At 38.2% G+C, this 16,952-nt stretch overlaps 1 protein-coding gene across 7 annotated transcripts in view; it reads right to left on the minus strand.

Moving 5' to 3' along the window:
- The window catches only part of LOC128692377 (zinc finger protein 385B-like), a 45,329-nt gene that overhangs the window by 11,292 nt on the left and 17,085 nt on the right, over window positions 1-16,952 (minus strand). For 6 of the 7 annotated variants that reach the window (XM_070096453.1, XM_070096458.1, XM_070096452.1 and 3 more), the window contains 5 exons: window positions 15,423-15,544; window positions 12,268-12,397; window positions 11,501-11,590; window positions 10,529-10,757; window positions 1,501-1,679 (listed from right to left, as the gene is read on the minus strand). In XM_070096453.1, the coding sequence (XP_069952554.1) occupies window positions 1,501-1,679; window positions 10,529-10,757; window positions 11,501-11,590; window positions 12,268-12,397; window positions 15,423-15,544 (750 nt within the window). Of the gene's footprint in view, window positions 1-558; window positions 691-1,500; window positions 1,680-10,528; window positions 10,758-11,500; window positions 11,591-12,267; window positions 12,398-15,422; window positions 15,545-16,952 lie in introns of those variants that run through there. The other variant, XM_070096456.1, reaches the window with a different exon arrangement.

The raw sequence follows: 16,952 nt of genomic DNA on the forward strand, positions 1-16,952 counted from the left end.
GTTGCTCTGGGATACTTGGTTTCCCTGATGAGTTAGTCATTTAACTCCTTCACAAACTTGTGCCCACCTCTCCCATGCTCCGATGGTCTCTGATCCTACTGGAATGAAGTTACAGCATGGTGCTGTTCACCCCTTCAGCTTTACCCAGATATGGTGACCACCAGGAAACTAAATACATTACCATTCATTCAATAGTTGTCTTACCGGAAGTGTGCAGAATCATAATTCAGATAATTCCTTAAACTGAACATTCCCATCCTTCATTCAGAGGGATGGAAATGTTACAATTTAAGGGTACTGTATTTTTTACCGAAGTCCAGCTAACCAGTTTCCTCGAATCCCCTTATATAAATGTTACCACTTGTCTCCACTCACCCCGAAGTAATATTAAGAATTTTTCCTTGAAAACATTGATAAAAGGAAGTAGCATGTTATACAACCATTAGAAATTTAAAAAAAAATACACAATGAAAAATGAAAAGATGGGACATCAAGAGCACAACTCTGCACAGGCATGATAAAGCCACGAGACTGAAAGGGAGCGAATATGGCGAGCAGTAAAGTGGGGCCAGGGCCAGCAGCTAAGACTCAACCCATGTAACCACATACAGATGAGTAAACATGTACTTACATGAAAAACATAATAAAAATAAAAATGCTTTTGTATGTTTACACACTCCTGCAGAGGAACTGAAAAGAAGAATTAAGATTATCACATTTTATAAATGGTGAGGTGTTTTCTGTGAGGTGGCCAAGTGTTATTTCAAGGAGGTAGCCTAAGATACTCCATACCTATGAGATGCAATTACCTAACATTGGCCATTACTGGCTCTGTTGGTTTATGATGGCAGAAGCCAACAAATTAAAAAATATCTTTATTACTGCTACAATATTTCGTCTAGGGCTGAATTTTATCAAGTTTACAAAAATATACCAAATTACAAAGCAAACAAGCACTCTAAGGTTAAGCTCATAAGAGGTCTAAGGTGGTGAAAAGGAATGGTCCTAGGGGTGAGATATGAGATGAAGTCTGGGAGGTAAGGTGAGGGGACAGGGTTAGGCGAGATTTTAAATATGGGAATTACGGAGGGAAGACAAACCTAACTCATCACTTTAAAGCAGGTCAATCTCATGTCAGCAGGACAAAGTTCACACTAATTGGGATACGAGAGTTTTACTACAGTTTCTTTATCGCAAGCCCTATAAGACATAATTACCAGCTACAATCTTTCCAGATCTTCTGCAATGCAGTGAATGCAACTTTTTGCTTATTTTACCTCTATTGATATTCAAATAAGTATAAAAGTTTATTATCGATCTAATATTTTTAACATATTGGCTATCTCCCACCAAAGGAGGCTTACCTATTATTATTATTGTATTAAAAAAAAAAAACCTCAACACATCTGAAGATAATACTGTATATAAGTGAAGATAGTAAAATAATCAAATGTTAAAATATTTTTTGAAAGCTTTTGTATTATGAAATCTGAACCTTACCTGAGCTAACTGTGGCTCTGAATTACAGTGAGCCTGGCAAGGGTTGCACAGATATTTTCCACCTCCTTTTGTATCCTCTAATTTGGTGACACACTCTGGTATCTCCATGTTGGAGCTAGATCCAGTGTTACGAGGCCCACCATTGGAACAGCCCGTGGTAGCATCCTGGCCTGTGACCCCTACAGTGAAGATGATTGATAATCAGAAAAGAGGCAATGATGAATCGGTCTTTTTATCAGCTCACCCAATGGTCCTGACCGATTATCATGCTTGATTATTCAATCATATCAGTAGATGGGAAAGAGGAAGAAAGGAGAAATATAGATAACCAATCCAACACCTTAAAAACACACCTTATCCAAGAATATATCTGTACCACAAAGAGGCATAGGGATCACATGAATTATCCAAGCCTTTGTCTTGTTATTTTTACAACTTATCTAAGACTGAAGAAATAAAAACAAATTCTTGCAGTTTCTTCTAAAAAATTTCACAAACTACTTTCAGAAAAGTCAAAGAAAAAAAAACTCAAAGGATAACTTATCGTTTCTGTACTGGCATGCAAAAAATGTTTATATTCGGAAATACTTTATCGTAGTTACCTGATGTGAACCTGATACGCTTTGTGAATGTGATACAATCGACTTTAAAATACAAACGTAGGCTTGATCTTCTTTAAACAAACTGGCCGTATTCCACCAGGACAGGGTGGCTCAAAATGAAAAAAGAAAGTTTCTTTTTAACTTTGACAGTGTATACAGGAGGAGGGGTTACTAGCTCCTTGCTCTCGGCATTTTAGTCGCCTCTTATGCATGGCTTACTGAGGAAGAATTCTATTCCACTTCCCCATGGAAAATGGAGGCTTTATACCTCTAAAAAATATAAATACCGTACTATTTACATTATACGAGAATCTGAACATTAACATGTGGCAGTTATATATTCAAACTGGGTTCCTTAACCCTTTCACTGTCTACAACACCCAAATTAAATATAATCAGGGGCCACATTTAAAAACAAAATCTTCTGAAATGGTAGAGAATCTTTTTCTTAAAGTAAAGACACCAAAAGCGCAAACTCAATGTAAAACTTAAGGGATTATGCAGGCGCAAATTTAATGGTTTGGGAACAATTTAAGCATCGGCGATTTTGCCCACTTTGTCCTATTTTAAGACAATTCAATTTCTCAGTCTGATCAATTTCTAGCTATCTTGCTAGTATGCCTTCCTTTCTATCAACCGAGAACAAGAAACTGCCCATTCAACTATAAAAACTATATAAAATGCACAGAAGTCAGTAAGTTGGACTAAATTAAAAAATTACAATTTAAAAAGTCCAAAATATACAGTGCAAACATTCCAGGCACTAAACAACATTTCCTGTGTTCATTAATCATTTCCCCAGGCTTCTTCCATTTTGAATTCATCACACAAAAAAATCAAAGATTTATCTATTTGCAGACAATAAAATGTAACCAGGAATGATTGATTATGGCATCTCAATTTAATCAGACCTATAAACCTATAAAGCAAACTGGGGGTGTATGCATGCCTTACCTATCCTAAGGAAAACTGGCAAATTTGAATACTATTTCCATTATTTTGAGACCAATTTCAAGCCACTTTCCTGGAATCAACCAGTCATCTCTATTTCAGTAGTATGTCTACCATTCTTTCAAATGCTACAGGAGCCAATAAAATCATAAAATCCATCCAAGAAAACATCTCAAATTCATTTTTTTTTTTTAAAACAAACACGAGGTCACGACACGGGGCAGGATTTTTTTTTATACTGTGCACTCAATGCACAGACCCAGTCTCTCATATCTAGGCCAAAATTTACCTCTCTCAGCTTATCTGAGTGAGCTGAGCTCGAGATGTTGATCTGTGTGAGGGGTCCCTGACATCAATAACGTAGATCTGTGACAGACAGTGAAAGGGTTAATGCGAAGCTTAGAAAATACAAGTTTTATATATTGAAATCATCTGAGAAATAAAGCAAAATTAAACAAATCTGAATGAACATGAGGCCTTCACTGAGGTATTGCTTTGGATATTTCACTCAAGTGTGGTGGTGTGAATGGCACTTACTGAAGCTCTCAGCCACATTTCCAGCTTTCTCATGCTATGTTCACAGTGTGTGAAAGTTTAGTTTGTATCTTTAATGATGATAATATTACTTAGCTTTCAAGATGGTTTAGGTTATAAGAAAAATGGGCATATTTAGACAACATGCATTATCAAAAACATCCATTAAATGGTGCATATAACCCAAGGTTGACTTACATCATTAAGATTATTTTCAACACCAAGAACAAGTTAAAAAAAACGTTCACCATCATTTGCTCCAAAGCTACTTCTCCAGAAGAGCACAGACATTATGCACCAATGAGGATTAACGAAGCACCAGTATGTACACTAATCTTTTAACAAGTAGGCATTGCACTCAATCTCCAAATCCAGTTAATTGGTTTAATTGAACCCCTTCATAGGCATTACAATGTACATACTCAAACAACACAGTGAATCTCTCAAAACGTGAATTATAGCAGAACACCAAAAATCCACAATGACTAGAAAGGTAGGCAGTGCAGTAAAAAAAAAAAAAACAGAACAAAACTCAAGGGGGGATGAAAAATACATATTACTATACACAGTTATACAATACAGTATATGTATATTCTCAATTTACTGGACTTATAGGGAGGAGCAGTGGACTGGTAATGGAAACTGTGGTATATAGACGAGACTTTTTGCAGAGATTATAGCAATAACTGACAAATCTGTAACCACCAAACTTTAACTATTGTTTTCAATTCCCAGACCCAGCAGATTTTATCCAGTATTTCCAGAGTTTGTTAAATCGAGGAGTGTTAAGCTGAGGGTGTACTGTGTATTATGTGTGGAAACAGCTTGTGAGGGATGAGCATAGTTACTGCAAAACATGTGCAAGCATGGATGCTCATCACATCAAGGATTTCTACATCAATATGAAGTATACACATTGTGGTCATATAAGTGAACAGTATTTAGATAAGGCTAAAGAGGTCTTTGTGGCATTTATGGATTTGGAAAAGGCGTATGACAGGGTGGATAGGGGGGCAATGTGGCAGATGTTGCAAGTGTATGGTGTAGGAGGTAGGTTACTGAAAGCAGTGAAGAGTTTTTACGAGGATAGTGAGGCTCAAGTTAGAGTATGTAGGAAAGAGGGAAATTTTTTCCCAGTAAAAGTAGGCCTTAGACAAGGATGTGTGATGTCACCGTGGTTGTTTAATATATTTATAGATGGGGTTGTAAGAGAAGTAAATGCGAGGGTCTTGGCAAGAGGCGTGGAGTTAAAAGATAAAGAATCACACACAAAGTGGGAGTTGTCACAGCTGCTCTTTGCTGATGACACTGTGCTCTTGGGAGATTCTGAAGAGAAGTTGCAGAGATTGGTGGATGAATTTGGTAGGGTGTGCAAAAGAAGAAAATTAAAGGTGAATACAGGAAAGAGTAAGGTTATGAGGATAACAAAAAGATTAGGTGATGAAAGATTGAATATCAGATTGGAGGGAGAGAGTATGGAGGAGGTGAACGTATTCAGATATTTGGGAGTGGACGTGTCAGCAGATGGGTCTATGAAAGATGAGGTGAATCATAGAATTGATGAGGGAAAAAGAGTGAGTGGTGCACTTAGGAGTCTGTGGAGACAAAGAACTTTGTCCTTGGAGGCAAAGAGGGGAATGTATGAGAGTATAGTTTTACCAACGCTCTTATATGGGTGTGAAGCGTGGGTGATGAATGTTGCAGCGAGGAGAAGGCTGGAGGCAGTGGAGATGTCATGTCTGAGGGCAATGTGTGGTGTGAATATAATGCAGAGAATTCGTAGTTTGGAAGTTAGGAGGAGGTGCGGGATTACCAAAACTGTTGTCCAGAGGGCTGAGGAAGGGTTGTTGAGGTGGTTCGGACATGTAGAGAGAATGGAGCGAAACAGAATGACTTCAAGAGTGTATCAGTCTGTAGTGGAAGGAAGGCGGGGTAGGGGTCGGCCTAGGAAGGGTTGGAGGGAGGGGGTAAAGGAGGTTTTGTGTGCGAGGGGCTTGGACTTCCAGCAGGCATGCGTGAGCGTGTTTGATAGGAGTGAATGGAGACAAATGGTTTTTAATACTTGACGTGCTGTTGGAGTGTGAGCAAAGTAACATTTATGAAGGGATTCAGGGAAACCGGCAGGCCGGACTTGAGTCCTGGAGATGGGAAGTACAGTGCCTGCACTCTGAAGGAGGGGTGTTAATGTTGCAGTTTAAAAACTGTAGTGTAAAGCACCCTTCTGGCAAGACAGTGATGGAGTGAATGATGGTGAAAGTTTTTCTTTTTCGGGCCACCCTGCCTTGGTGGGAATCGGCCGGTGTGATAATAAAAATAAAAAAAACATTGTGGTCACTGAATTTTTGAAGCAACTTAACTGGCTTAACATTTATTTTCTAATTCTCCCAATCATTATCATGTACCTTACCAATCACCAACATACAGACAAGGTTTAGTAAATACTGCAGTTACAAATTAACTGCTGGATATTCAACCCTTTAAACTCTTCCTTGGATGTCCCCAACACCATCTTCCATCCCTAAGTTGGAAACACCTTCATGAATTTAGTCCACTCACTCCAGTGATATGATGGGAACATTCATATTTTGGCAAATTTTTAAAACATGTGAACACCTTGGTTAAAATGCATTCTCAACAAAAAGTTCTAGAAAGAGATCATCTACAAACACATGGATAAATCAACTTATTTTGAGATGCCTTTTCATATATTTTCACTGTTAATAATTAAGCCAACTTTGTATAATCAGGCAGCATGCAAAACCAAAAAATGAGAATACAGAAAGATGTGATAAGTTCATAGCAGTGCTCCACTTCATATACTTTAGTTACTGGTCTTTCACACAATGAGGTACAGTAACTTACAATATTACATTGTCTATATTTCCTAAAGAATTCTGAATGTTGGTTTAGGAATCACATGAAATAACTCTGTATTAGCTTACACTATTAAAGTATTTACTTTTTACTCTTGTTCATTTCCAACCTTTCTATGCAGAATTAAGGTAAATAGATGGTAGTTAGTTTTCATCAAATACCTCTGCTTTATCCATGACCAGTTTCATGGGCTCTTCTATCCCTGCAGCCTGACCCATGGCCTGGCTTTCCCAATGACCCACCTGGGTTACCCAGGCTGTTTGTGCTAGTATTAAAAGGCCTGCACAACCATCACAACCCAGCTGATACAGCAACTGGAGAAGGAAGCAGTCCAGCTGCTTCTTGAAAACTTTGATCATCATTCTAACATCAATTGGAATAACTGCTGGAAGTATATTGAAATCTTGGGTCATGGATATTGATGTAATGTTCTCTAATTGTACCCATGGCAATTTCTGCTCTTCACCAGGTTTATTCCACATTTTCTCCCAAATCTTTCAATCTGGTAAATTCTTACAGGTATCTTCAATGCACATATTATAAAGAACCTCTCTCTCTCTCTCTCTCTCTCTCTCTTCCCCATTCTAGGTAGAATAATCCAAGTGCTTTGATGCCATTTCCAACAGTTTAGATATATTATTGATTCTATGCTGGCAGTATACATCTGATAATCTTGACATATATCATAGTCTTCAGAATTTCTTATGTATTCCTCTAATAAACAGCCTACCCTCGTCTGCCATGCCTGTTCCATTATGTTGTATATTGTGACAATATTTTCCCTTGTTCTTCATGCTCATGCGTGCGTGTGTGTGTGTGTGTGTGTGTGTGTGTGTGTGTGTGTGTGTGTGTGTGTGTGTGTGTGTGTGTGTGTGTGTGTGTGTGTGTGTGTGTGTGTGTGTGTGTGTATTCACCTATTTGTGGTTTCAGGGGTCGATTCATAGCTTCTGGCCCTGCTTCTTCACTGATTGCTACTAGGTCCTCTCTCTCCCAGCTCCTTAAGGTTTATTAAACCTTGTCTTAAAACTATGTATGGTTCCTGCCTCCACTACATCACTTCCTGGGCTATTCCACTTCCTGATAATTCTATGACTAAAGAAGTACTTCCTAACATCCCTTTGACTCATAGGCATAGTAGTCTTCAACTTCCAATTGTGACCCCTTGTTTCTGTGTTCCATCTCAGGAACATCCTGTCTTTGTCCACCTTGTCAATTCTTTGCAGTATTTTATATGTCGTTATCATGTCCCCTGGCCCTCCTGTACTCCAGTATCAGGCCGATTTCCCTTAATCTTTCTTTGAAGGACATTTCCCTTAGCTCTGGAACTAGTCTTGTTGCACACCTTTGCACTTTCTCTAATTTCTTGACGTGCTTGACTAGGTGGGGATTCCAAACTTGTGCTGCATCTCCGATATAGGCCTGATGTACATGGTGTAGAGAGTGTTCAATGATTCCTTACTGAGGTATCGGAAAACTATTCTTAGGTTTGCCAGACGCCCGTATGCTGCAGCAATTATCTGATTGATGTGCGCCTCAGGAGATGTGTTCAGAATTATACTCACCCCAAGATCTTTTTCCTCGAGTGAGGTTTGCAGCTTTTGGCCACCTAGCCTATACTCTGCGGTCTTCTTTGCCCTTCTCCAATCTTCATGACCTTGCATTTGGCAGGGTTAAATTCAAGAAGCCAGTTGCTGGACCAGGTAGGTAGGTACGTGGGCGCGCGTGTTGTGTGGTGTGTGGTGCGTGGTGTGGTGTGTGTTGTGTGGGGGTGCGTGTGGGGGTGCGTGAGGGGATGCGTGTGGGTGTGTGTGTGTGTGTGTGTGGGGGTGTGTGTGTGTGTGTGGGGGTGTGTGTGTGTGTGTGGGTGTGTGTGTGTGTGTGTGTGTGTGTGTGTGTGTGGGGGTGTGTGTGTGTGGGGGTGTGTGTGTGTGTGTAGGGGTGTGTGTGTGTAGGGGTGTGTGTGTGTGGGGGGTGTGTGTGTGTGTGGGGGTGTGTGTGTGTGTGGGGGTGTGTGTGTGTGTGGGGGGTGTGTGTGTGTGGGGGTGTGTGTGGGGGTGTGTGTGGGGGTGTGTGTGGGGGTGTGTGTGGGGGTGTGTGTGGGTGTGTGTGTGGGGTGTGTGTGTGGGGGTGTGTGTGGGGGTGTGTGTGGGGGTGTGTGTGGGGGTGTGTGTGGGGGTGTGTGTGGGGGTGTGTGTGGGGGTGTGTGTGGGGGTGTGTGTGGGGGTGTGTGGGTTTGTGTGGGGGTGTGTGGGTGTGTGTGGGTGTGTGTGGGGGTGTGTGGGGGTGTGTGGGGGTGTGTGGGGGTGTGTGGGGGTGTGTGGGGGTGTGTGGGGGTGTGTGGGGGTGTGTGGGGGTGTGTGTGGGGGTGTGGGTGTGTGGGGGGGTGTGGGGGGGGGTGTCACCATTTGTTTACACTGAAGAGAAGTTGGCAGTAAATACAAGTGAATGCTAGTTTGTATATGAAACTGAAGCATCTCCTAAAGAAGAGACATTAGTGTTGAGAGAAAACATGCTAGTCTTCTACTTTCCCTCCTACTGCATGCATTACTCTTTTAATTAACTCAGCTGTATGAATTAAAATTTACAATTTTGAGTAATCCATCATTACACAACTAACCTGTACATATGAGAAAGAAACCTATGATGACTTCAGCTAGACTTAGACCATTGCTTAGTTAATGGTGCAAGTCGGACCAAAACATCGTCATAAGTTTCTTTCTCCTACGTGCAGGTTATTTGTGTACTGCTCCAGTCAAGGTATCGGGCCTTTTTATTCTCCATCATTGTTAGTAAAATATATTGGTTATTTTGTCATAGCCAAATCATGACATGTAACATTCATCACCCACAGTACCTTCAGTCGTAATGACATTCTTAGTACTAAGCTGCTAGCTATTACTTGGTTTATCCTGGCTATCGAACTTCTCATAAAACGAATGGACACTGAGAATTAAGTGACAGTACAGTATACTAACATTTCTTTCCATTTCACCTTTAGAATAAAAATTTCACAATTCAACCATGCTAAGAGCCAAGATCAGGTCTGATATGATTATTTCACCATCAAGAGCTTTTTTACACACTGGACTTTTCGACTATGTACAAAATATTTTTAAGAGTTTACTGTATATCATCTGCCACAAGTCAACCAGTTTACCCAACAAAAAAGTGCAGAAGTGAACTAGAAACTTTATTATTGCGGGCCATGTATCATACCCAAAATAAACGTGATTACGTATTTCCATCTAATTTATATTTTTTAACACAGCGGCCATCTCCCACAGAGGCAGGGTGACCCGGAAAAGAAGAAACAGTTCATAAAGCTTCTCTTCCTTTTACATTTAGTAATTTTCATCTAAATTATTTTTATCAATAATGGCTTACCTCATTAAACTGTTAGGTTACTTCTATTTTTTTTTAGTGGTGATTAATATAATAAACATCCAATAAAAATGATGAGAAGACAAAACTTGTCCACCAGGGTTAATTTTTTTTTTTCCAAAATTGGAAGTGACATTTACAAAATAAAAGATAATCTTACAGGACATGTGATGTAGTCAGTTAATTGTTGAATCTGTCAAGCTTTATCATACTTCCTTCTTTCCTTTTTTACTGAACACAATGTGCCTAGTCTAGCTGCCCAACCCAGTTTCTTGCTCCTCATTTTCCACTCTCTTGATCCTCCTAATCTGCTCTCTTGTAGACATGTGAGAGATCCTCATACAGAATATAGCATATTATTTATTAAAAATTTTTCTTGTAAAGTTCTCTGGTAAAGAGAAGTGGAAAAGCAGAATGAATGTAAATATTAACGACTGTTATAATTTTTTTTTCAACAAACCAGCTGTATCCCACCAAGGCAGGGTGGCCCAAAAAGAAAAACAAAAGTATGTTATAATTATAGCCATAATTTTTAAAAGGGTGGAGGGGTAAGCCAACAAAAAGCCTCAGTCAGGTGACAAAAAGCACGAGATGCGAGTCATCATATGATTAAAACCCATGTAAGGAACACTTGTTCTGTTTCCTGACAAACCTAACCATGTATGAAGAAATTCCACACCACTTACCAGGTGCTGTCGTGCGCAGTCTCTTTGGCGGAGGGTCGTTGGTGGACCCTTGATTGGCATGTTTTGCTGCACGCTGCTTGTGCTTGTTTCCTGCAATGTGTGTGGCTAATAACTGAGGTGAATTGACCGTTACATCACACACAATGCATCTGATAACCCCACTGACTTCATCACGCTCAAACCCTTTCTCTGTTTCTTCCAAAGTCTTCAATAAATCCTTCGATTTAACCTGTAAAAGATATCAGTATATTACTTTGTATATCATGCACTGTTCATAGGCAAACATAACAGTGAGAGATTAAGAGTGATCAGTTGTGCTTTTGTGACAATTCACAGAAAGCTATCACAATGAGGAATCAGGTTGACCTACTATTTCAATCTCACAGGCTCTCCACTTTCCATTAATAATTACATTATGTGTCATTTATCTGTCAAACTCATTTCTCCTAAGCATTGCTAAACCGTTGTGTTAATGCATTTACAATAATATTTCCTATCTTTATTTTGCAGTTTGTATATATATATATATAAGGAACATTTATAAAAGATATTTATATCAATAAGAATTGCTTCTCTTTCAGTGAATTACAATGCAGAAACACTCAAAGATATACTTAATGTTTCTACATTTTAGTTTGACTAACATACACACACTTTTTTATAACACCGGCTGTCTCCCACTGTGGTAGAGGGACCCAAAAAAAAAAAAAAAAAAAAAAAAAAAAACCCACTTGCCCCATCATTCACACTATCACTGTCTTGCCCAAGGAGCGTAGATGCGACAGTTCAAATGCCACAGGAGGAAGCCAAAATAGAGACTGACAAAAGATAGTATATAATAAGCACCAAATGAAAAAAAAATTGATCACCAAGGAGGATAAGTGAATTTGAGGAACTTATTGTAACATTGCTTGGATACTTTAAAAGTTTACCAGCAGTATAAAACTTGTGTGAGGAAGGCAAGTAGCTTACTTTACGCTGATGTTTTGAGCCAGCTGTATGGGAATCTAGAACTGTCTGTGAAGAGAATTCCAGATTGCAAACTTCACATCGAACTGTCACCTGCGAGAAAAATAGAGTTGAAATACTGAAAGTAAGAAAATAAAACTTAGATACAGTATGCACAATACTCAACAGATAGACTTCTGAAAATATGTGGTTTCTGTCTCACCATTATCTACCAAGGTAGTTCAGCCCAAAAAAGGAAACACTTGCCAAAAATGTGTGGACATCATAATTAAAATGACCCTTATAAAACCCTAAGTTATGGACATAATTTGAAGACAGTAGAACATACAAAAGATAAGGTAATCAGTCCCTCAGTTCTACTGTCTTCCAATCATGTCCTTGAACTTTTACTGATAAAGCCACTGGATGGTGAAATGTATACAATAAAAATAACCAGATGTTGCACGTCTAATTTTCATCTTTTCGGTATTGTATACCATTCAAGTACATCTTTAAAAGTTATCCAGTCAACACCCCAACAGCACATAAAATCCAAAAACTGGTTATCTACCTTTCCCTCCCTCTGATCTAATACACACACACACACACATATGCCTGTAGAATACTCAAGCCCCTACCATTCATGTGGGATGGGCAGGCAAGTCTGCTTTTCTCAAAAGGCAAACGTTTATTTTTTATTTCTTTAGTTTTTCAAATAAACTTAGCTGTCCTCTACCTGAACATAATAAATAGTCTATCAAGTCTTGAATTGACAAGCACACAGAACTCACTCTGGGTTTCTTTGCAGGCATTCGGCCCATTGCGTTTTCCATGACAGCCATTGCAACAGGATCATCTCCAATTTCCATTGAAGTCATGATTGCTGAGTTGGATGATGGAACACCTCCAGCAATGCTTATCCTGTGCAAAAGGGATTCTTTACATTATTATAAGAAAGAAAAGAAAGAAAAAACAAAATAAAAAAAGCCCATAAAAGTTTTAGTATTTGTAGTTTGATTTTTTTACATAATGGATATCTCTCACCTAAGCAGTGTGACCTGAAAGAGATACACTTTCATCATCATTCACACTATAACTCTTGCCATAGGTGTGCATTTAAGACCATTCAGATGACCCTTCAAAGAGTAAATATCCCCACCCATCCTTTAGAGTGCAGGTACTGTACTTCCCACCTCCAGGACTCAAGTCCAGCAATTATATTTTGTAATTACCCAAGTTTTCGAGGAGGATGGGGGATGGAACTCTAGCCCTTGGTTCCACTCTTACTTCTGACTGACCGACATGAAAGAGCTCTGTAATATACAGTTCTGAGTCCTTGTATAGAGTCCACTTCCATTTTCATTTTTCAGTTCATTTAACTACTACAGTGCTCTTATGTTGAAGAAATATCTTCTGATATCTCTGTGGCTCATATGGGCATTCAATACCCTCCTCATGTCTCTTGTTCATGTTACAATCCTGTTGATGAGTTTATATTTGTTCATCTTGTTTGACCAGCATCCTTCACAACGCAAGCATTGTACTTACTTCCTCCAAAACAAGAATCCGGCTAATCCGTTTCATGACTTCCTTAACATACACATATGTATGAAAAATATAGAGTATAAAAAATACAATGCAAATTAAAGGATGAAATTTATATAGCATAACTATTAAAAGCTTATGAGAAATACACTCAAATAAAATATAATTTGTACTAATACACAGAGCAGTAGTGTTAAAAAGTTTTTTCAACTTTAATACTAAAAACTTTTAGCTGATTTTCTTAATTCAATGATCGATCACACAATATATACACAGAGTTCCATTCGTAAGAGCACGTCGTTAAACGAATTCGTCGCTAAGCGAGAAGCATTCTATAATGGCAGTGGGTTTATGTTAACCATCTTTGATATTGTTTTAATACCACCTGTGCACCATTTATAACATTTCTGGTATATTTTTAAATGTTTATACAGTAGTGTATTGTATATTGTAATAAACAGAATAGAGGAAATCAGCTCTAATATACATTGTTTAGGTATGTATACTGGTCAGAGAGCCCATCGTAAGTCCGAGGCGTCAGTAAACGAGTACATCACTAAGTGAGGAGAGGCTGTATATACTCTTCATTTAGTATATAATCATGCTATATTTCTCCCTTATTCTTGTTCCAAACTCTCAACTGACCCCTTCCTTCCTCTTCCTCAGATCAAACCTGATTACTTTCCATTTCCCAAGGTACTTTAAAGCCCCTATGGGTTTGGCACTTTCCCATGAATCTTCTTTCTTGCAACAAACCAGCCATATCCAAGACAGGGTGGCCCAAAAAGAAAAAATATGAAAGTTTCTCTAAGTTTAGTAATATATACAGAAGGGGTTATTAGCCCCTTGCTCCCAGCATTTTAGTTGCCTCTTACGACATGCATGAGGAAGAATTCTAGTCCAATTTACTCATACAATAGGCAACAATGTCAGTCTGTCTACTTCTTCCTTTTAAAATCTAACTTGGAACTATTCACTTAAACATGCCAATAGGTGCTTATCTAGTTCTTTTTCTTCTACCTTCAATTTATGATAGTTTTTGCAAATGTAATTCTGTTGTGCACCAAGTTTGCATAAGCCCATTGGGGAAAAATCGAGCTTCAGCTATGTGGTCAGTGGGCCCCCTTAACAGCCAAAGCCAGGTTAAACAGGTACTTGACAGAGAAGTTTGGCTAAAGGCTGGGCTGGCTGGGTAGTAAAATCCTCAAAATTGATTACAGGTAACCCTGCCTTCATAAAATTAGAAATGAACAGCATTAACCCCTTCAGGGTCCAAGGCCCAAATCTGAAGTGGTGCCCCAGTGTCCAAGAATTTAAAAAAAAAAAATTTATTTTTTCTTATGAAATGGTAGAGAATCTTTTTGTGAAGGTAATAAAACAAAAAGTACGAAATTTGATGGAAAATTGATGAAATTATGCTCTCGCGAATTTTGATGTGTCAGCGATATTTACGAATCGGCGATTTTGCCGACTCTGACTCCCATTTTAGGCCAATTACATTATTCCAGTCAACCAAATTCTTAGCTATTTCACTAGTATTACTTCTATTCTATCGATTGAGCACAAGAAATCGCCAAGTCAACTGTTTCAACTACAAATTAAAGTGATCGGAAATTGTTAATTTGGCCAATTTAACACAAAGTTCAAAATATTCAAATTTCAAAATAGGGTCCAGAATAAACAATGTAGGTATTCCTGGAACTAAACTAACATTTCCTCTGTTCATTAGTTACGTTTTGAGGCTTTACAAATAAATTCCATTTTGATTTTTTATTCACATAATGAATTTTTATTCACACCAAAAAATAGAAGATTTACTGTTATGCAATACTGTAATAATTGTATAAATATCATCACCATATTTGCGAATGCATATTAGACCCACTAGCTGGAGTGTATTAGACGTGTGAGGTCGTTTGTTTATTCTTGAATATCGGCAAAAATTTAACATTTCTGCTACTTTGAGCTCGGTTTCAAGCCATTTCCAGTGCGAAAACCAATCAAAATCATCTCTATTTCTGTAATATGTCTTCCATTCTACCAAATGAGAGCAAGAAATCGCAAATAGAACTATAAAAAACAAACGAAAAAACACTGCAAAGTCGCTGTTTTAATCGAAAAATCATGATTTCAGTTTTTTTCTCTCGTTATACACAGCGTGCTGCAGGATCTGTTTTATGTGGTGCACACATACCACATAGATGTATTCTTTCATATCTAGGCCCAAATGTACCACTCACAGTTTATCAGAGTGAGCTGAGCTCATGACGTAGATCTACGGTTTGGACCCTGAACGTAAAGCCGTAGATCTACGGGATGGACCCTCAAAGGGTTAAGTCCCTCATGGTTTGTACCTATCCCAGGAAACAATAATACTGCATTTTCTTAAAATGATACCTACGTGGATGGTTGATGTGTCGGTGACAGCGCAGGAAAGGGTACGTATGGAACAGAGGTGGGCATATAACTCATGCGGAAGTCCAGCACCTGCAGTCCTAAACCCAGCACGTCACCCAACACCAGCTGAAATGTGACTTCCATTAGACATGTTGAACAATAAACTATTTACCGATTTCCATGTGCCACTCCCTACCAGCTATTACACCAGTGCACTTTGAACCTTTTCCTAAAGCAAACCAATATAAAAACTGAGCACAGTTTGCCAAAAATAATACAGCTTACCTGCAAATAACTCTAATTCTTATTAGATAGGCCTGTTTTCAGGCTTTACTTGCAAGAACCCCATAGCATCACTTAAGAACTAATAATCATGCATGGGAGGTCTTTTGTGCACCATTTTAACTGATATACAAGTCCTACATTTTTAAAACTCCAGAAGGCAATTTAATTTATAAATCTTAATATAATTTAATTCCACTGCTGCAAGTTCTGCTGTGACTAGGTATTTTCAGCAAAAATTAAATATACTGACACTTTCATCTATTTGTGCACTCATGGAATAAATTAAGATCAATGAGTTTAACATAGTCACAACAAATTTTTTCCACTACCGGTGGGCCCTGCTTATACAGCAAGTTAGGTTCTGGGCTACTGCTGTAAAGGAAAAATTGCTGTAAAGTGAAACATAAGCCCTTTTTTATATATATATATATATATATATATATATATATATATATATATATATATATATATATATATATATATATATATATATATATATATATATATATATATATATATAAATACATACATATAAAAGCCTGATAATACGTTTACACTATCATATAGTAAGTGAGCAAAAGAGCTACCTTTGATATACCTTTGAAGAATTTCAAGAGTATATCTACTCTCTGAGCCCGGCCATAGGCCAGGCTCGTCTGGTGCTTGCCTGGTCAACCAGGCTGTTGCTGCTGGAGGCCCGTTAGGTCTAAAAAATGCATATACAGTACACACATTACTTACTTTAAAATATTTTCGTCCTTAGCTTACAGAGAGTGGAGAATATATTTATTGTAAGAAGTGAGTAAATGAAGAATGGGTATAACTGAAAACCACTGCATTAGCAAGATGCCATAAAGCAAAGCGTTTGAAGAGAGACCTGCCTGTATTGTAGACTACGGTTTTACAGTAAAACAACTATGTTGCCTTTGCTACAAGTTTCTGCTGACTAGATTTTTCAGTTATTTTCAAAACTAGTTTAAGCAGAGTAAATAAATTTGAATAGTGCAGTTTTGTTGCAAAATGATTCAAAGGTGAACAAAAGTCTTTGACAGAACACACTGTAAATCTAAAAAATTTAGCAGCACAAAGTTTGGGTAGTACATTCCATAAACTTCTTTAATTTGACAGCTGGCTCTCGAGACAAGCAAGTTTATTAAGGTACAGGTACATATAAATACAGTTACACAAATTATCATACATAGTAACAATTGTAAATTACCTAGAATAACCCAAAAGAGTCAAAGTGACA

The sequence above is a fragment of the Cherax quadricarinatus genome, chromosome 53 (assembly GCF_038502225.1).
Source record: "Cherax quadricarinatus isolate ZL_2023a chromosome 53, ASM3850222v1, whole genome shotgun sequence".
Taxonomy (NCBI): Eukaryota; Metazoa; Arthropoda; class Malacostraca; order Decapoda; family Parastacidae; genus Cherax; species Cherax quadricarinatus.